The sequence below is a fragment of the Zonotrichia albicollis genome, chromosome Z (assembly GCF_047830755.1).
Source record: "Zonotrichia albicollis isolate bZonAlb1 chromosome Z, bZonAlb1.hap1, whole genome shotgun sequence".
NCBI classification, from domain to species: Eukaryota; Metazoa; Chordata; class Aves; order Passeriformes; family Passerellidae; genus Zonotrichia; species Zonotrichia albicollis.
Window position 1 is genome coordinate 63,049,398 of NC_133860.1, and position 21,056 is coordinate 63,070,453.

General features: G+C 43.9%; 2 protein-coding genes across 2 annotated transcripts in view; one reads left to right on the top strand and one right to left on the bottom strand.

Annotated features, from left to right (window-relative positions):
• Positions 1-636: 636 nt before the first annotated feature.
• On the bottom strand, positions 637-5,170 carry LOC102062652 (purpurin). The gene is made up of 4 exons (XM_014266470.3): positions 5,023-5,170; positions 3,444-3,580; positions 1,964-2,076; positions 637-911 (listed from the first exon to the last, which is right to left on the bottom strand). The coding sequence occupies exons 1-4, from the start codon at positions 5,137-5,139 to the stop codon at positions 685-687; spliced, it is 594 nt and encodes a 197-aa protein (XP_014121945.1). The 5' UTR covers positions 5,140-5,170; the 3' UTR covers positions 637-684.
• PDE6B (phosphodiesterase 6B) overlaps positions 5,159-21,056 on the top strand; it is a 36,903-nt gene continuing 21,005 nt past the window's right edge. Inside the window, exon 1 of the mRNA XM_005486263.3 lies at positions 5,159-19,245. Within this exon, the coding sequence (XP_005486320.1) occupies positions 18,835-19,245 (411 nt within the window). The 5' untranslated portion in view covers positions 5,159-18,834. The remainder of the gene's footprint in view (positions 19,246-21,056) is intronic.

Sequence of the window (21,056 nt, forward strand, 5' to 3'; positions counted from 1 at the left end):
GTGTGAGTCCTCAACTGCCAGCAAAGAAGAATTTCTGCCTTCTGCAGAGCCCTAAAAATGTGTCCGCCTATTTCATGGGCAGCATTTGAACTAGAAGATCAATTCCTGTACCTCCAGAAAAATGTTCCCAAAATGGGCTTTAAACATGGTCTGTTTACATGTATGTGGAGCAGCTGCTGACTCCCACTGCCAGCTGACACAGTCAGAAATGCTGCTCAGAGCCCCTCATCCCTGCTACTCAGACCACACAGGACACAGGTCATGATGGAACTGAGGGTGAGAATGGTCCTTCCTGGAGGCACCTTTTCATCTTTTCCTGAGGGACACTGCATGGACCCATGGTAAGACGCTATTATGCAAGTGGCCAGGACAAGGATTTCCAGGTGCAGAAACCCCGGCTTGTTGCATCCATCCCTGTACTGTCTACTACAGTAACAAGGCTGATCTTCATCTGGTAGTGTACCAGGTTCAACACACAGGATTCCGGTAAGTTGCAATCTTAAGGCTGCAGAACTAGCCTGTAGCAGGCTCTTGTTCTTTTATGGATTTCCCTTTGTAGCTCTTTTCCTACTAGATCTAACATGAGGAAAAGGTTACTAAAAAAGAACAGCTGTGTTTTGCTGTAGTTCTGTCACATTAACAGCAAATGCAATCACCTACTGTGCAACTCAGTGAGTTTGCTAATTAGGCTGAAGTACCTGACTGGAGCACAGGTTGGAACTGGCCAGACATGCAGATTTCCTCCTGCTTTTGGCGCACAATGCGCTGGATGGCTGGGGGGAGGCCACGGGGGTTGCGCGAGAAGATCAGGGAGTAGCCATCATCACAGGAGCCGTCCTCCTTCAGGCTGCGGCAGGCATAGGTGATGGCATAGTTATCATAGTCAGTGTCAATCACCCAGTAGTTGTCCCCTGAAACAACAACACACAGCTTTGTCACAGTGGGCACAACAGAGCAGAGGTGGATCCTTCAGCAGTGAGGTGGCAAACTCGTGTTAGGGATTGCTTTCCAAAGGATCTATAATCACATCACACATCCAGCTTATCTCCACACCATGAGGGAAAGAACTCGGACAAGCACAGGGTATCTTGAGACCGTGATTTTCCCCACGATGCTCGGTGCATTTTCACCTTTTGTTTCTTAGGTTAGAGGTATTAGCAGGACTAGGATTTTCTAGGTTTTCAATGAAAAAATACCTCTTTATGTTGCTTGATCAAGCATGGTGGAAGGAAGGACATACATTTCCTATACAGGAGACCTCAGTAAAACATTCCTCCTGTTTCCTAGCCTTTCTCTACTTAGTTCTTTTTGGTGTGGCTTATCTGCCAGTACTAAGGGAATGTACTTCTTTCTTATACCTTAGAAGTCCTCCCCAACTTCCACAGCTGAGGAACTGCAGCTGTGGGAGGCTTGGGCATGAAGGATGGGCTTTGAAGGGCACGTAAGGTTCAGCATGAGCAGTTTCTAAAGGTACACTTGAGTTAACAGCTCCATTTCTTTGAGTCCAGCTGTGTCTCTCTGAAATGAGTCCTGTTGCTGGGGTGCAGCTGTGGGTCTACGTGTTTCCTATGTTTAGCTATGGGGAATACAGGGGCAACTGACCTCAGCACTTCCATAATGCCCACAGTGGGCCCCAGGAAGAATGGCTTCCCTAGGTTGAACACCACAATTGGCTGTACAGAACCCATTTTGTGTGGCCCAAAGCCTGTAAGCCTCCTTGTTAACATATATAGTGTATGAGAAGGATGTGTGGGGAGCCTCTGGATGCTGCCCATTCTGTGGAGATAAAATGCACAACTTGGATAAAGCATGCTCTCCCTGAAAGGATGTTTCAGGGGAGCTTGGAGCAATCCCAGCTGAACTGTTTTTCCTGCTTATATGTGGAAATGCACATCTGGACAGTTGTAATTGACAAAATCCTCAGCAATTGAAAAGTGTCAGGGGGCTGGAGAATTTAACTCACCACCGCTGGAGAGGTAGCTGGCCAGTCCCTGGTAGGTCATATACATTTTTGCTGGAGTGGTTGGGTCAGGTACCGTGTACTGAGCAGCCATGTCAGCACAGATCACCCAGAAACTGCAACGAGATCCATAACATTCAAGGTAAAACCTGGCAGCATGAGAACTTCAAAAGGGTGTCCTCTCAGGGCTTGGGTACAAGTCCCTCAGGCATGGGGCATGGCCTTTCTAAATGCAAAGTCACTAATTATTGTCATTAAGTGATGCAAATCTGTGACACCCCCCAAACACACATCAAGCACAGCCAGTGATTGCTGCTGCCCTCTGGTCCCCAGCTGCTGTAAGGCTATGCTGTGGCTGGGGCAGTACTCTCCTTCAGTTCAGTAAGATTTTTGCCACCCATTTCTGTACAAGCAGACAGACACCAAGCACAATAATGAACGTTGTTTCTTGGCTTCCTGCTAGCAGTCTGCAGGGTGAGCTCACCTGCATTTGGAATCTTTTGGGCTCAGTAGATGTGCCCCAGGAAGAGGCAGGGACTTGGCTCTCCCCTGTCTATCCCTTCCTGGCAGTGTGGGCACAGGAATGTCTGTTACAAGCACAGTAATAGTTACAGCTCCTGTGCCAAGCTGGTGAAAAGCTGTCACAGAGCCTTTGAGAACCCTGTGGGTGTCCATTGTTACAATGCCCTTCTCTGTTTGGTATCTCTTTGCTTTGAATGCCATCCGCATTTCAACACTCTTTGTCAAGCCTTACCTGGATTAGTGAAACAGTGGAAGAGTCTTCATTCCCTTCCTTGCTCAGGCTGGGCTTCCCCTTATCCTACCTTTACAGAAATAAAATTTGCAGGAGCCTTGAGACCCCATTTGTTTTTTCAAGAGTCCTTTCATGCATCTTCTCCCTTGCACAGTATGGCATGCCTGCAAAACCTCATTTGCCCATTCCCAAAATATCTTGGAGCGCTGCACTGTTAAGATGTACAAGGTTCATAGCCACCTGCTAGTGCTAGCGTATTGGAAGCCACAGATTTTCTCTTTTGCACTCAGAAAGCTATTTAATCTCTTTACATGCCGTAATTCCTTGTAGTAATCATGACCAACAGGCAAAACTCTAAGCTTCCTGCCATCTGTCCATTCAGGCATTGCAATTACATCTAAGAGTTTTTCTCAGAAATCTTGCATCTTGACAGCCTTCATTAGCTCCTTTACTTGATTGCAATTAATTTATCTAACCATTCCATCAATCAAGATTTGACTTAATAATTAACTTTATGCAGTAGTTTTGTGACAGACCCAAACCTGAGCCAGGCTGTGAACAATCTCAAAAGTGTCTAACCTCTAGCTTCTAATCTGATACTTTGGCTAAATTTCCCTTTTTGATGATGAAAACTCAGCCATGTTGTGTGCTCAGGGTTGATCATCATCCATGTCCCCCTCATCCAGTGCCTCATGTCAGCAGCTAGAGTTGAAAGTCAAGAGAGCTCACCCAAAAAGCTTCACTCGGCCTTTGGAGGATGCTGTCATTGTGCCGTCTTCCTCCACAGTGTATTCAGCAGAGATGTTGTCCTGAAGGAAAAGGCCTTCTGGATCCTTCTTGGCCAGGGCATACCATTTCCCTGCATACTGTCATGAAAGTGCATTAATATCTGCAATAGCCACCATGGCAAGATTAGCACAAAAACAATTTTGTGAATCAAAGTGCCTTTCTAACTCCCCACTGCATGATAAAAGCCAGTCTGAGTCGGGAGGGAATGTAGCACACAGATGCTGCTGTGCTGTCTGATGAACCCTTGCCTCTGTGCCAGAAGAAGTGGGTCTGGCAGCTCTGCACTGCTCTGTGTGTGTAGTCCTTGTGAAGTGAGACATTCCTGTCACACTGACCCCACACCAAAAGCATCTCTCATCCGAACACATCTTCTGAGAGTCAGACTGGTTCTTCCCTGTTCAAGCCCCTTCTCTTCCATGGAATACCATACCAAGTTCAACAATATCAAATTGCAGGTACAAGGACTGTAGCAAGCTGGCAAGAGACAGTCTTTGTGGCTGCCACGGGCCACAGTCAATCTCTGATGGGGAAAAGGGCCTACCCAGCAAAGCAGAAAATGATGACTATATGCTCAGAACATGGAGAGGGTGTTTTGGGGAGAGTAATGGCAGAGACAAATGGATTGAGATTAAGAGAAAGAATATGTTCATGCAAAAAATGGGTCCTGAAAATGTATAAGAAGTATCTAGTTAAAAGAAAAGAAGATCTTAACAGGTGACTGACAGAGAGGGAGACCCTTAAAAGTTAACATTATCAGTAGAAATCCTGAGAAGAGCAGGAGCTGGCTAGGTGTTAAAATTGATTCTGCAGTGAAGCTAATGACATCTGTTAGGCAAGTTATGGGCTTAAGCCAGAAAGGCCATGATTCCCAATACAGGAGCCCGAGCAAAAACTTTGACTTTTTAAACTGGGATATTCCCAAAGCTCTCCCTGGACATGATTTGTTACCAAAGCAAAGCCAATCTTGTACAGACAAAGGGCTTGCCACATCCCAGATGCCCCTACAGCTGTGGTGTTTGCTGACCATTAGTTAACATAGGTACTGACACGTCTGGACTTTTCCAACAACAGATTAGCCCTCATTTTCTCCTCAGAAGCACAAATGATGTGTTTAAACAGGAGTCGGTGCTCAGCATAGCAGACTAGGTAAGATTTCCATTTGCTGTGACTCCCAAGAATGACTAGTGATGGGTGCAAGTACCCTAGGGCTTGTGCTTGAGCTTCCTCTCGATGTAGATCTAAATTGTTCCTTTCATGGAACTGCCTGAAGCTCAAAATTGTGCCAAGCTAACAGAATATAAGCTCTAGTAACATCCCTGGCTTTCAAGGCCAGTTTTACTGTAGTGTTCAGAAAGTTAAACAGTACTGAGATAACTACAGGAACAGCATCAGCAACACGGAATATGAAAGAAGTTAGCTTTTTGGTTAAGAACCCCTTTAGATGAACAAAGCTCATAATCTGGAAAAGCAGTGTATATGTAAAGCTTCTTCACATGTACTATGAAGTAACCATAATTACCCTTTTTGGATCAAAATTGTCTTTCACAGAGAAAGAATCCACTGCACAGGTCTGAGCTAGGCTATATTCAACAGTGTAGAAGACCGAGGCCAGGAAAACATACTGTGCGTATTTCATTCTGCAAGACAAAAGCAAACATGGGGGTTTATTTCATGCAGTAGATGGAGGTAGATAGTGCTACAGATGCATTTCCACCATTTAAGACTAGTTTTTTCCCATACTACTATCCATTGATAGTGACAACCAGCTCTTCCATTGATACCAAGTAATTGTGGTGCCTAAATTCAGCCAAAACCGAACATCGATGGCAATTACTTTGGAGAAGTATTTTGCTTGCCAGAAGTAGTAATGCAATTCATTGTATTTTTGCATTATAAATCAAGCCAGACTATGGATAAGGTCAGTAAGATTTGGTAAAAAATTGAAATGTTTTGAATTTTGTTTTTGCAGCAAGAAAAATGTTCTGATGAGCTCTGGTAAAGCACTGTACATTGTAAAGATGTTGTTTCTAATTATTTCACAGTGAGTGTCCACTTTGCTTTCAAGCCAGCAAAGCCATGTTCTTTATCTCCAGTTCTGCTCACCAAAACAGGCCTCTTCTGGGTGCCTACTCTAATGGCATAACACACCTTGGTATTGGCTGCCCTCTGACCATTCCTTCAACAAACATGACAAATAATATTAATTTTCTAGAGGCTTAATCTGTCATTGCACCACAACCACTAGGTGATCATGGCTGTTTTTCTCCTGGGGTATCCCACCTCATCCATATGCCAGCATATTTGTTTCTCAGACTTCAGGAAGAGAGAACCTTCATTACACATTCTTGCAGAGTATTTGACACTGAATACCTGTCCTAATGCCAAGATAAAACAGTTATCTAACACTTGTCAGCACCATTCAAGCTGAGCTCCCAACCCAGAGCCCAAACACCCATGCAGCAACACTAGGCTGTTCCTAGCTGCTGCCATGCAAGCTGCATTTCTCTGCTGCAAGATATGCCAGTCTCATCCACCTCTGCTGAAGAGAGACCTACCTGCTGAGTGGAGATGTTGGAGATCCTTGAGACTACTCTGCTTCAGTCTTTGGACTGCAGGTAGCAGGAGGGTTTTGTGTCAATTGCCCTCCAGCTCCCTTTAAATAAGGAATCTACAAAGTCACTAATTGGTTATTTTTGCTCGTGTGCCTGAATAAAACACTTAATCTTGGATAATCCATTATGTAAAAACCAACTGTAATCCTCACACTGGTGGGTCTGACTGCTATACTAATACAAACACAGCTTTTACATAATGGGAAAAGCTGCCCAGAAAGCTAATAAATCTGATGATTTGATTGTGCCACTGCTTTGTCTCATTGAAGTCTTTCTGCCTCTAACACATGTGAGGAGAATAAGAACAGAGCATTAATTAGAGAAACACTTGGCCTACACACATGTATCTGCATAGGCACGTGTTTTAACAATTTGCATGGAGCAGGTACATAATTAGCTTTTCTCATACCTGCATCATCAAATTGGTGATCCTTTCAAGAGTAGGAAGACATTATGCATTACCTACATGGGGAAGGGGACAAAAAAGTGCAAAAATACAGTTTAGCCTTCATGTTCTTATCAGAATCTTGAGACTCCTCAGTTCTCCTGTGCAGTGAAACATTTTTTTGTGAATTCTTCCTAGCTAATTTTGTCAGCATTTCCAGTTACAGAAATACTACAGCTCTCTCCTTCCCAAAATGTTCCTTCTAGTAGCCTCTCATGGGAATACGATACATCAGAAAAAGACAAGAAGGCAGAGATCACTAGAAGAGTACTTTTGGCAGCAAACCATGCCTACCATTCTCAAGTGCCCACATAACTTCTTTAACTGCAAAGGTTGCTCCTGAACTCTTTCTCCCAGGCTCACCTGGGACGTCTAAGACTTCAGACATTCAAGTAGGAGTTGATGGTACTAGCAGCTATTCCTCACACTGGGTGCTAAGTGCTGGGGAGCCTTGGGCATAACCACTAGGGACAACCCTATAATTCCTATGGAGTCAGCCCAGGAAGTCCTGAAGCTTTTGATTCTGATCCAACAGCCTGGACTTCTAGAGTGAGACCAAAGCCTGCTGGATGTTTTGGGCTTGCTCCAGTGACCACTTACTGCCTCTTGCCCAGGACTTCTTGTGTCAGAAGTGCACAACTTTGCCCTGTAGCTTATGTGAACTCTGTTGCTTTCCAGGCAGCTTGTCTAGGGCTGCCCCTTGCCTGGAAAAAGCTGTCCTTGCTTGCTGCCAGGGGCAACTTTGATTTGGCCTCTGTGCATCTTCCATTTACACTTCAGAGGGAGGCAGTGGTACTTTGCATGTAGAGCAGTGACTGAACCTATCCTGTTCACTGTCCTCAGAGGCAGCCTGGGAAAGCCCACACAGGAATGAGCTCATGGTGACTGGGGCTGCTTGGCCACCTAAAGAGTCACATAAAAAGTAACTTCTTAAACTGCACCTCAGGGCTAGATGCCCGGTCGGTTTTAAAGGGACTGACACTGAATATAAAATACACTCTTTTACCCTGACACGGGGATTTGACAGAGAACAAACTGCAGTGTTTTCTGTAAATTAGGAGGCTTTCAAACACTTATCAGTTCATCTGTTTCCAACAAAAGAGATTAGTTTATGTCCATGTGAGACATAGGTGACACTTGAAGCCATGCTTAGATGAACCACTTAATCCCCTGGGGATTAGACACATGCTAATAATAGCTAATCACAGCACAAGATTTTGGTTGGTGAGCATAACATCTGTCACTACATTACTTGCTGTTTAGAGCAAGAAGAAAACAAAATGAAATTTACCTTCATTTCTGCAGTATTATGGCCATTTGTACTGGGCATAGGGAAAAAAAAATGGAGGAATCAAAGCATTGAAACATATTCCTGGGTTTGTTGAATTTGATGTAACATGAAACAGATTTTATAAAACAAAGATGTGTTTGGCTGTCAAAGAAGATACCCAAGAGCCTGTTACAGACTTGCTCACCAAAACTGGCTGGTTTTCAGTAGAAGAGATGGCCTGACTGTTCAGTGTACTGAACTCAGCATAAGGATAGCTTTTAATGGTAGTTTTAATGACATGTAGCAAAATAGGTATGCAAATGAGATGATTAATCTTATCTTCTTCCCTATCCTGTGAAATACATCACCAGCAGTTTCAGATTTCCTGCACCTAGCAGATCCTCCTTTTGCCTTATTATTGGAATAAGCATTGGATAAACTGCTCTGGGAATTGCTGCAATTGCACTGCAATCTCAGATTTAGTAATTTGTGCTGCTAGCTCAGCAGCCGATGCCACAGGATGAGAGCTCTGAACACGCTCCTGCATCAGGCGCTAAGTTCCCTGCTGTCCAGCAGGTGATCAAATTGTGGGTTTGTTTGCCAAGGCACTGGAGAACAGCAGGTGCATTCTGAGTTGCCCCTGACAGCTTCTGCAGTGGTTATTGCCCCATGACCTGTGGGAACTTCATCCTCCCATTTTCCATTTAATTCATGCTGCTGATGCCGGGCTTTTTTTCAGGGGTGTCGCATGGCAGTGCCTGCATTGCTGAGAACGCACATCCCAGTCCCAGGTTTGCCAGGGGCTGGGAGGGCAGTGGTAGTCTGCTCCACTCCTTCGCTGGGGCAGGACACAGGAGAAATAAGGCTTCCCCGCAGTGGGACACCATGTCAAGGCTGCGGACACAGAGGTTTTCTGTTTCTGTGACTTCTGCTCAGAAATGTGGACCTTTTCCAAGGAAGTGAGTGGTGCAATAAAGGTGAAGAGGAAATTGTTTGAAGTTTGTTCTTCTATGGTTCAAGGGCAAGATTTGTGGGTGTGTTATATAATTAGGTTAAAAAGGCATCATAAATCACTGCATTAGGACTTTCAAGTCAATATTCAAATACCTCACAGTTTTAAATGACAGGAACTGAGATACACGTTTCCCTTCTGAAAAATGATAGTGTAATTCTTGCTGAATGTATTGACTGACAATTGGCAGAGCAGGGCCTCACATGCACCTGTGCACACAACACATCTCAGAAAAAGGCACATACTTTTTCACTCTGTTTTTAAGTGAAACAGGGGGGCTGCTCAAAACAAGAGAAGTCAAGAAGCCTCAGCTTCTCTGCCATGATGGGCAGTCAGCTCGGAGGGAATGGTTTTCTTAGAGCCTTGACAAGAGCTTGCAAGAAAAATTAAGTTCCAGCCTCTCTTCCAAACCCTTCCATATCTTGCTGCCTTGGTAGAACAGGGTGAATGCAGAGCTGGCTAAAATCTCTCCTTCAGTGGGATTTCACCACGTAGTGATCTGCTGGCCAAAGAAGCAATTTAAGGTTTTGTGCCATCTGCTGGTTTCTGCACAACTGTGCAGATGGTGGTTGCAGTTTGATCAGTGAGCTGCTGGATTTCCTCCCAAGCCGTGGCAGTTCCCCAAATGGCCTGCTGCTAATCTCTACCAAAAGACAGCTCAGGCCTAAGGCAACCTCATGAAAAAGAGTCTATTTGGGGCCCTCAGATAAAAATAGGAACTTTCTTTTTGTAATTTTCTAGTACTTACTATGAGGCATACTGTTGACATATCTCTATACCTATCTAATACTTACTACTGCTGAACTGATCAATTTCCAGACATTGGCAGGTTTCTTCTCTTTAATTGCAGCATTTGTTTAAAGATACAATGTTTGCCTTTTTCATGCGCGGCTGCCAGGGCCTGGAGGGCAAAGACCAGCTTTTTCAGCCCAAGAGGACTGGAGAGATTGCCATTTCATCGTGGACAAGGAGGCAGGTGTGGTCATCACAGGGAGGCATCTGCAAAGAGGAAAGGAGCTCAGTTCTCTGGAGATAAGGTCTTTACACTTGAAAAGATCTCTGATATACCTCTATGGCCTGATCCTATTCTTCTCTTGGGGGAAGGCAAGGGGAAGGCGAGAGGAAGGAGATTGTTTCCTTCAGACAGGACTAGCCTCTCCCACATTTCAAAATGAGCTAACAGACCTGAGTTAATTTAATTCCTGGTGTTATTCCCAGGATGCCTTCCAAAAAGAAGGAGGAACAGAGGTCATGTGAATATCCCTGAAGGTATAAACCATGTGTGTAGTATTTTCTTTCCTTTTCTGTTCCTGCAACAGAAACAGTTTAACACAAAAAATGGAGGAATAAATCTGTAGGCTCTAACTGGTTGCAAAGCATGATGTAACAAGAGACCACATGTCCACATGTTTCAGACGGTAAATTCTGCCTTCAGATTATTGCATCAGATTATTCCGATGGGATATACACAGCTCTTTCGTAGCACGCATCTCAAGGTGCGTTACAAAAGTGATACTCCTGGCACAGAGCTTGAGTAGTTATGGGTAAGCCAGGATGTCCATGCCAGCCCTGATGATGGATTTAAAAGCTAAAACCAGAAGCACAAATTACAAAAGCCAAGGAAATCTGTATGGGCACGCAGTCAAAAGCCATTGGCCGGGCACCTGGCCTTAGTGGGTGTTAGAGGACACAGTTTCCTTGTGCCACAGAAGGTGCAAGGAGGGAAGGTTTAGGTCAGAGCATCTTTCTGCACTCCAAAGGGAGGGCAGCTGTGAACACAAGGCTGATTAGTGAGGGACAGAGCAAAGAGAATAAGCAAAGGCTTTCACATACAGCTGCACTTCAGATTTCTACATCTGCTTCTTCTGTAGGAGAAATGGATGGAAATATGGAGCAAGGGGAAAGAGAGGAGTTCTATAAACTCCTGTCAAAAATGATAGAATGACTTTTTTCATGGAGGATTTGTTTGCTTTATGTTTTCAGCAGCTGATCTTTAAAGCTGAAAGACCTCAGAGAGCCTAAGCCTTCCATGGACCATGGCACACTTCTCATCACTTACACACAAAAAATATTTACTTTACAGACAAGCCCAGAAGTTCCAGTCAAATCTCAGAGTCCCACGGTGTTACCACCTCTGTAAATTTACAACTGGAGTACTCAGCCTGAAGACCAAGCTTACATCTGCTTTAGACAGGATGGTGGTGTTCACAGGGCTCCCAGGAAGAGGGAAGAGATGAGAATGTTGACTTAGTTATTTCAGAAGTCTTGATTTATTATTTTATGATATATTTTATATTAAAACTATACTAAAAGAATAGAAAGAAGGATTTCATCAGAAGGCTAGCTAAGAATAGAAAAGGAATGATAACAAAGGCTTGTGAATGACTGAGACAGTCTGGACAGCTGGACTGCAATTGGCCATTAATTAGAAACAACCACATGAGACCAATCACAGATGCACCTGTTGCATTCCACAGCAGCAGATAATCGTTGTTTACATTTTGCTTCTGAGGCCTCTCAGCTTCTCAGGAGAAAAAATCCTAAGGAAAGGATTTTTCATAAAGCATGTCTGTGACAAGACAGAGCAACAAACTGGAAACACTGAAAATTTCAGGGCTGCCTCAAAGAGAGAGGCCCATTAAAAATACCACCACAGCAGCCGCTTCTGCCATAGTGACTGGACACTAAGCATCCCTCTGCCCACAAGAAGAGAAGGAAGAGGGGGCAGGCCACAGTGTGGCCCAACATCACCAAAATCTCTGCAGGACTCCCTGCAATCCTGTGCCTGGCAGCTTAGCATGGGGAGCCATGGCTGCTCCTGTGAGGGCCAGCGAAGCTCCTGTAGGACCATTCCTGCTGCTGGTCACTGGAATGTGAGCACTTGCTTCCTCTCTGCTGCAGCCTTGAGTCTGCCAGTGCTGAAAACCTCTTTATACTGTTCTGACAGGTGCACGGATATTACACAGACTCTTCCAGCTTCTTCTTGTGATTTTTTGGTTTCAATTCTTCTTACCCATGGTGGCTATGCTTGTTCCCACCCTTCTGGTTTCACAGCTTTTTATAGACTCAGTAGCCTTTTTTAATTCCTCATTACTTGCTCTTCCATTACTCTTGAAGTTAGAGTAATTTTCTGCGCTTCCTTCCTTTTCTCCTGACCATCCTGCTGTCTGTCTTTTCCCCCCAATTGTGGCCTTGTTTCCCACAAATAATTTCTCTCATCTGTCATGCTGTCTTCTTCTTCTGCAAACTTCTGCAAATCTTTCCTTAAAGTGTCTTCTCCTTTTTTCATTGCTTCCTCATGAGACTGCATAAGCAAACTTACTTCTGGGTACATCTGAGCACATATTTTGTGTCATTTGTGTTCCTCATAAGAGTTTTCATATGTCCTACACCACTGTGCTTTCCTTAATTCGATGCCCAGATCATTTGGGGAAGAAACTTAAGAAGGAAGTATTTTGTACACATGGCTTAGTTTGACAAGGGTTTAAAGATGATTTTAGTCCTTCATCTTCATAGTACATTTGATGAATGAAGTAATCCTCTTATTCAAGGTCCAGCGATTTGTGCTAAGAGCTTTGGATACAATCTGTCAATAGAAACACAATAAACTCATGTACACTTAGGGCAGAAATTGCCACTGCTACGGTATTGTTATATTTTTTAACAGAGCCACCTCTCCATCAAATTAAGAATAAGATAATCTGTGCATATTTACAGCATGTAGAAGGAGGAGGAAGGCATGAAGGGACATGCAGGCTGTGGTGACTTACAGGCTCAGTAACATTTCCAGTCTTCTGGCAGAGATACATTTCCTCATAAATATCTCTCACAATAGTAACAATCAGACTTGACAAACACCAAACTGACCTGTGTGCTCTCCCGTCCCTTCTACAAGAACCTCCAGATTGAAATCCCTAATTCCTGCAATCCACCAATGTAATACAAAAAGTTGTATGCCACTTTTAAGAGAATTCTCCAAAGGAATTAATAAATTGAGGGCTGATATTCTTTTGTCATGACAAGGTGGAGTCAATATTATTGCGAATATTTCATGCTCTGGCTACAACTCAACTGTCCACTGTCCTGCAAGCAAGGAAATACAGCTCTAGCAAAACCAGCTACTGCTGAACTGCATTTTCTGCAGAGCTAGGGTCTGCTGCTGTGCTCCTGTGTGTGAGTCAGGTTGCTGTGTTTCTGTGTGATAGCCAGATTGCACTACAAGAAGTACACCTCAAGCTGAGCTCATGCATGTGCCCCAGCTGACACTTGTTCCCATGGCTGCCAACCTGCACCTCTGGCGGGCTCCAAGCGGCTCCGGGGGCAGCACTTGGTGCCTGCCCAGGCTGGAGGAGGTTCCTGTGATGAACAGTGGCCCCAGTCTCTGCACCCGCAGCCTGGTGCCGTGCCCAGCCTGGTGCCACCCCCAAGGCCCAGGTGCACTCTGTCCCGGTCTGGCCCCAGCCAGCTTGGCCATGTGTGTGGGCAGGGAAGCTGAGGCAGTAACCCACCCACTGATGGCGGCACTGCTGGGGCCACAGACCAGGAGTGGGGCCCAGCAGAGTCCAGGGTAAGATCCCAGATGGCAAGGTTGGGCTGTTGTGGCATCTAAAGGTGCCTGGAGAGCCACAGGGGAGAAGGACAGGGGGAGCATGATGAGCAAGAGCCATAAGGTTTTGCATGCCAGTCTTCCATGTTACAGGTGACAATCCATGTGCAGCTGAAGGAAGGGGTCAGACTCTGCGGGACAGAAGAAGACCCTGGCCCAGGAGGGGCAAGGGAAATGGCTCTGATCCTCACTGGGCTCCCATGGCTGCAGGCAGGAAAGCTTATTCCTGTACAGAAACAGGTGGCTTGAGAATATTATGTGGTAAATCAGATAAGCTGCAATCTCGTTATGCCAACAGATGAGTGAGTCAGGAAGGTTTGAGTATAGCTGTCAATAGAGCATCCTGTAAGGATAATGTTTAATCAAATTAGATTAGACAGTTGCGGCTCCCATCCCCACAGCTCTTTGTTTAGGGGGAAAAACACTGTTCCCACGTAGAAGCAACACAAAGCATCTCAGCAGCCTGAGCACCCTCAGAATGTCCCATGCCTCTTTTTGCTTTCTAGGCAGTGTTTGCCCCCACTGCTTTGGACACAGTCCCATAAATGGCCCTAACCTTGCTGCTTTTCCTGGGCAGTATGTTTTGCAGCACATCAGCCAGATGATTTTACTCCACGAATTTTAAGTAGTTTTCATGCTAGGGAGAGACTGTCATATGAGTTGTTGGGAGGGGAGGAATTTTAGTCCCAGAAACTCCACCTTGTTTTCTGAGCTATCAGGCAAGCCTTTGGGACAGCTTAAACACTTGATATTTCTAATTGGAACACTGTTTCAATGACATCTACCAACATGTGACATAGCAGGGGTTTTATGCCAATTTTGCAATTTGTGTTTAAAGCTATTGGAAAAAACTCTGTGCAACCACACGTGTTCAGATGTTGTTATGCTGTGTGACAGTCTAGTGCAGGTTTCCTAAAATAGCAGCCTCATCCTCCTCCAAAATCCTCCATTGTCTGCCTAAGGCTATTCAAAGAACATTATCCTATTGCAAGCTTAGACTGTATCTACTTCAGTTATCATTGTTGTGCCAGCAATGGCTGTCATGGTGTTCCTTGAATATCCCTAAAAGCCTAGGGAACACTTATACCTGTTTGAGTCATGCTTTTAATTCTGAGTACATGAGCCCACCACAGGGTTGTCCTGGCCCTGCTGGCTCTATTTGCAAAGTTCATTTAGATTTCCACCTGCCATTCCTCCATGGTTTCAATTGCACAGCAATTACATGGCCCTGGCTTGCCTCAAGAAGTCCTGCCTCAGTTTCTCCAACTCTGCAGCTATGAATATCAGTATGTTAGGATCTTCATTCTTCCTCCTTGTTAAGAAGAATTTTCTTGCTAAATTTCAAACCCTGGGTGCAGAAGCAGGAAATGATCTTGGATCTTTCATATTTGGAGCCCAGAGTATCACTGTTGGACACTGTTTTTCTTATGAATGTTTTGAAAAAAAAGCACTTATCTTGAACTGAACATAAACTTTCATACCAAATGAAGTATGAATATGTGGAAGGTTTGGATCCAAAAGAGCGCCAATTTTGATTCAATATAAATAGTTCATGCTTTTGCAATTTTTCAGCTCCCAAATCACAGCCAAAAAGCACATACAACAATTTTCATAACCCTTAGTGCATCCACAAAAGCCATTTTTTTTTTTGTCAGGAAAGCATCACATATTACCAAGCACAAAGGACCTTCTGTTCAGACACAGGGCATCCTGAGTACATCCTCTTACTGCATAGCTCTGTCTTGTGATATCCACTTCATATCATCCTTGGACATTTGATCATTCCTATGGTTCCTGGACTTCTAATAATTTCTGAGAAAGGAGACTATGAGCTCCCAGGAGACTTTCTCTCCTTTGACAAATTTGACCTGGCACAAGGAGGATCCAACAGATCATAAAAACTGTCAGGCAACAGTATGCTGGACTTTAAGAAGAGCTAAACTTCACTCCAGACTTCCGTCAAAGACCTGGTGAGAGGAAACTTCATTTCTTTGGGATCCAAAATATGTTAGTCCCCTTGAAAGATATTAAATTGGTTTTACTTCAACCTTTTTCCTCCCTGACACCGTGGGATGAAACAAGTCTTGTATTTTACCAAGTATTGGAAGGGCCCAGATTGCTACTGGAGGAGAGACATTGAAAGGCAGAAGGCAGCCTCCAGCTTTCCTTTGTTAGTCATAAATAAAATTGCTCCCAAATGGGAGGTTTGCACCACTGCAAATGAGTTTTTGCTGTTGTACAAGCAATGGTTTCCTTACATATAACTGGCCTGACAGGCCATGGGCAGGAAGGCTGGACCCACAGAAAAATATGTTTCCCTCCAGCTCTAAGAAGTTGTTTGTCTACATCAGTTCCAGCTGGCTGGCCTGCACCTCTTCTGACTAGAAATGCTTCCTGAGAAAAGGGATGATACTCCTATTTCTAAGGGTATCTTGCACAAGGTGAGAACAATCTCTTCCAACTGTTTTGGAAGGCTGTTCTCTGCAGGTCTAAAACCTACTGTCCTGTAAGATTGTGGAGAACAGACTGCTCCTTTTTTCTTAGCCGTAGCCTTTTATATAGCTGGGGACTGTTTTGTTAGAAACGAGATTACTCAAAAATAGACATGAGAAACCTGTCTTTCCTCAAAGATCACATTTTCCCAGTGTATTTCAGGTGAGACCTCTGTTAGAACACCATGGCATAATCTGTTATGCAAGAGAGGGCTCATCCTAATGGATGTACACCTCCTTCTGCATGGAAGTCTCGACACATTGTGCAGCCTTTGTTAAGCTGAGGTAGTGGCTCATCCCCAGGAATTCACCAGATGTCTGCTCTCCATGTAAGCAGGACTTTCCATGCCTCCTTGCTGAATTCTAGTCCTCTCATCCTGAATACAAATGTCTTTAGTTTTGAGATGGCGCTCGAACACATTTACAGACACCTGACCATGGCTTACTCACTGGCTTAATATTTTTACACCTATCAATGGAAATACTCATGTGTTCTACATCTGTTAAAGCCTCCACAGAGAATCCTCCCCAAGAAATTATACATTTCATTAGTGAGCTTCTAAAACAAACTATTTGTCTTTCAGATTCATTTGCCACCCCTTTCTCACTGTCTTGTCTAAGCCCTCACTGTAAGACACAAAATATCTATTATGTTATTTCCACATCAGTCAAGAGTTGTGACAGCCATTACTTTCCTTCTGTCCAGACACTCCTGACTCTGCCACAGAAGAAACTATGCTGTATGACACAGTTTGCTCTTGACAAAGTCACATCGGCTGTTATTTGTCTCCTCTAGTTATGTAGATAAACAGGTTTGCTTTTGTATTTTCTTAGAAACCAAACTTTCAAAATTATCTATTGTAGAATTCTCCAGTTCTTTATTTTTTCCTATTTTGCTGAAAGCATCATTGCATCTACTTTTCCCCAGACTTCCAAAACCTCAGAAGATCCTCCATTAGTTGTCAGAAAAAGTCATCAAGAGTTTAGAGGTTACTTAACACAATCCTCTAAAAACTCCATTTCTTCAGTACTTTTTTTGATAGTCTTGCTCTTCCTTATATGATAAAACAGAAAATATCCATTGCTTTTTGTGTTTCTAAATTTAACCTCGTGTCTGATCTTGAGTTTTCTGACTTTTTATTTTTACTTGTTCATGGTATTTTTGTACACATCTTCAATAATTTCACCACACTTACACATTTTCTGCCTGTTTTTCTCTTGTTTAAGATTAACAGGAAGACATAATTTAAATGGCCTGTTTTTTCCAGTTTTAAACTTTCATTTCATGGTCTCATTCACCTGAGCTGTCTTCCACCTTCATTTCTCTGCTAGTTCTTGCTGTTGTCTCCAGTCAAAATCAAAGAAAATTGCCTCTTGCTCTTTCTGCCACTCTTAGTACACAGAAAACTGCTGCCACATGTGAAACCTTACTGAGCTACCTGCAACCTGAAGTGCTGCCGTCCCTGCTGAAATTCCCCGTTGCCACCAAGCCCTGTGCTTGGGACAGTGCTGCCTGTCCCAGAAAGGCTCCATGCCCCCCATGCTGGAGGCCTGGACCAGGCCCCACCATGCCAGGCCTGAGCAGGCCCTTGTTCCTCTGCTGGAACATTGCTGGGGAAGGCAGTGTGGCCACATCACCTCCTCCGAGCCCTCTTGAGCAAGAATTCTGTTCTAATATCCTGGCTGAGAATTACCACAACAAGCCACCTTCCCCCAGGCTGGATTGGGCCACTCCTGGGAGAAGCGACAACATTCACAGACACAGGCAGCCTGAGCCCTAAGACCCTCACTCCTTGAGCAGGTGAGGGTTGCATATTTTCCAGCAATGTAGTAGATGGGATTCACCCCTGTTCTCCAGTAATGAAACCTCCTGTGTATTGTTGAATTCTTCTAAATTCCCAGCATCACACTGACCCAAACCTGCTGTTTGCAGTGTTGTGGCTTCATTGATGTGAAACAACTCCTTCTCCTCACAATCATAATTCTCCCCCTTTCTCCACAGATAGTAATGAGGGAAAATTTTCTACCTTCCCAGATTGCTTAGGTTTTGTTTGGTGTTTGGTTTTCATTTTGTCTGCATGGCTGCCCACATTTCCTCAGAGTGCTTCAATTCAGCAACCCCAAACAGAAGCCCTCCAGGTTCCTTCCCACATGGATGCCATGCATGTTCCCTGTCGTGGCTCTCACTAGCAAGAAGCAAAGACCATAGACCTTGCCAGTTCAGTACAAACGCTGGACTAAAGCATTCAGGATTGGTGCTTCCCTTACAGAACAACCTTACAGGAGCTGCTATAGAGCTAGGCAATAGTAGAGAGAGTCTAACTAAAAAAGCAGTGTTAATTTACTATTTTTATTTTGGCCACTGACTTTTGTGAAGAATGCACTTCCTACTATTGCTGGGAGCTGGGAGAGCAGAAATAATAAGATGGTCACCTTGTTAGCCAAGGATTAGGCCCAAGCAGTATATATTTAATTAGACTTTAAAGAGCTTATTTCAATGTTAGGAGATGCACTCCTTCCCTGTTGCTGCTGCCTCAACGGAATTGTTTCAGTAAGTCTTCTGTTTATCAAGAGACAGGAGAGTGTTTTCAGACATTGTGAGCACTCACTTTTTGTTTGCAGTTAGATTAAGAAGCGGAAAGTTGACCCAAAGCTCTTGAAGAGCTCATCTAATCTCTTTGGTTGAGAAGATCTGTCCTCCCACAGACTCACCTTCAGCATTATAAAGGAATACATCTTCCTGATGACAAGCTCTCTTTGCAGGGATACCTCAAACTTGGTTAATCCAGAAGCAGCATCTTCAGTTACAAAATTTTAAGAGACACATGAGAAATTAGAGTGCTGCTTGCACATCTTTTGACTTCCACCTACCCACAAGGTCTCGGGCATTCACAATGAGCATTAGTGAAGACGACGTGGAGAAATTTCTTGATGGCAACCCTGCTTTTGCCAAGCAGTATTTTGAGAAGAAACTAAAAACGGAGTCCTGGGATAACAATGAGAGTGAAATACTTTTTGAGTTGATCCAAGACATGCAAGAAAGCATCAACATGGAGAAAGTGGTTTTCAAGACCCTGAGAAGAATCAGGTCCCTTATTCACGCTGACCGCTGTAGTCTCTTCATGTACAGGCAGAGAAATGGCACTCCTGAACTGGCAACAAGGCTTTTCAACATCCAGGAGGGAAGTACTCTGGAGGAATGCCTGGTGGCCCCAGACTGCGAGATTGTCTATCCACTGGACATAGGCATTGTGGGCCATGTTGCTCAGACCAAGAAAACCATGAACATCAAGGATGTCCGTGAGGTATGTTTGATTTATTTGTTATCTGGGGAGAAGAGAGGCTCACAGGGCAAGAGGCAGCAGCACACCACGGTGCTTGGTGAAAGCCCTAGTGGTGCAACTGGAAACGAGCAACAAGTCTGAAAGTTCCTTCCAATTTCATTTATGGGGTGAGGTGAAACTAAGAACATTGATTACACTAGGTCTTAATGCTTGCAAACAGTGCACTGCTGAACCTTGCCTAACTAAAAAAAAAAAAAAAAAAAAATCACATCTAGTCCAGCAGAGGAGAGTAGGAGAGTGAAGTTGTCAGATCTGAAATGAATGCACACAGAATTTTCCATGCAATTTTATATTCTATGAGTAAGTGGCAGAGACAGAAATTCTTTACAGTGAATCCAAAGAGGGTTTTCCACGACAAAAGAACTTGGAAGATATTTGCTGTGATGAAGGTTCAGCTGAGGGCATTTAGAGGCATCACTATCAAACAGAGGGAGTGGACCCCAGAGCAGTTAACTGCAAGCTGTGTACGGGTGATTTCATCAGAAGCAGCAAGAGACAATCTTAGACTAAAAAAACTCTTCCAGCAAAAATTGCAGTCTGCAATATCAAGAAGGACCTGAGGGATTTTGTGTTTATGCTTTCATGACAGTATATATTCCCCATACTTCTGGTTCAATCATGTAAACCTGGATGGCAGGAATAACAATCTGCTTGCTCTAATCATAGGTATAAAACTAAAATCCATGTGACCCAAATATGGCATTTGGGATTACTCCATCTATTGTTTGCTAGTTACAAAGAGACCATCTGTTTATTCATTCACATGTTGCTCAGTGCAGGCATATCTCAGCCCTTCAGCAAATCTTTCCTTGTCTTCCACAGAACACACTGAGACACTGTTTTCGTTCTGCAGCCTGGGTTCCTTTTTGCTGGGCATACTGTTGATGTTGGGGGAAGCATCAGAATGTGACTTAAATCTTAAAGTTTTTTAATTTCTGGCATTTCTCCAAATACAGGGGAGGATTTCAGATCTGTGAGCCAAATGCTGTGCTCCAATTCTGGTGCTTTTAGACACTGTCATAATACAATTCCTTGGAAGAAGATCCAGACACTAAATGCTTGGTCTAGCCCATTTGGCAGAAAAGGCTAACAATGGGGAATGTATGGGGAGAAGATTCATTAGGGAGTGATAATTTTTTCTGGTGCAACCTTCTGAATATGATCAGAGTGTGTCTTTTTCTAACCCAAACAGAATGACTTATAGATGACAATTTATTCACCTGAGCTGGGAGAATATCTTTGGTAGCAAGGCCATCCCTGCGCTACCCCATGGCAGGTGATGATGGTACCAATGAGGCCCTGTGTAGGCAAAGTGATTGGACATCTGCTTGCCCTGGACTACTCTTTCTCCACTTTTTAAGAGAAACTAGGGGTAGATGCTGCAGGCTGACAACAAGCTTCATGGTAAAAGTAGAAGAAAAATGAGAGTGTGTGAACTTGCCATTGAGTGCACTGGTTTATACCCTGTTGCTATGCAGTGCTACCTGGCCCTACCCACTCCGCAGTGCCAGCAAGAAGCCAGAGGAAAGGATGGAGGAGGCACCATGAAGAATGCCATTGATCTGAGAATAACCAGTGGAGAGCCCCCTTGTTCTGAGAGAGTTTTACATGTTAAAGCTTATGATTGGCAAGATCTTCGCAGAAAGTTAAAAGTGCATGTGTTGCAGTTAAAAGCCACATCCTCTGCTCTTGATATTAGCTTTATGATCTGTATGTGGTTTTCTGCTAACTCATTTCTTTTCCTCAGTAATTTTTAAGCAAAACTTTCTTTA

Coding starts and splice junctions, on each gene's coding strand:
- LOC102062652 (XM_014266470.3), bottom strand. CDS start 5,139: ATGAAATACGCACAGTATGTTTTCCTGGCCTCGGTCTTCTACACTGTT. Junction 3,581..5,022: donor ACAATTTTGATCCAAAAAGG/GTAATTATGGTT, acceptor CTTTCATGACAG/TATGCAGGGAAATGGTATGC. Junction 912..1,963: donor CAGCTACCTCTCCAGCGGTG/GTGAGTTAAATT, acceptor TTGTTGTTTCAG/GGGACAACTACTGGGTGATT.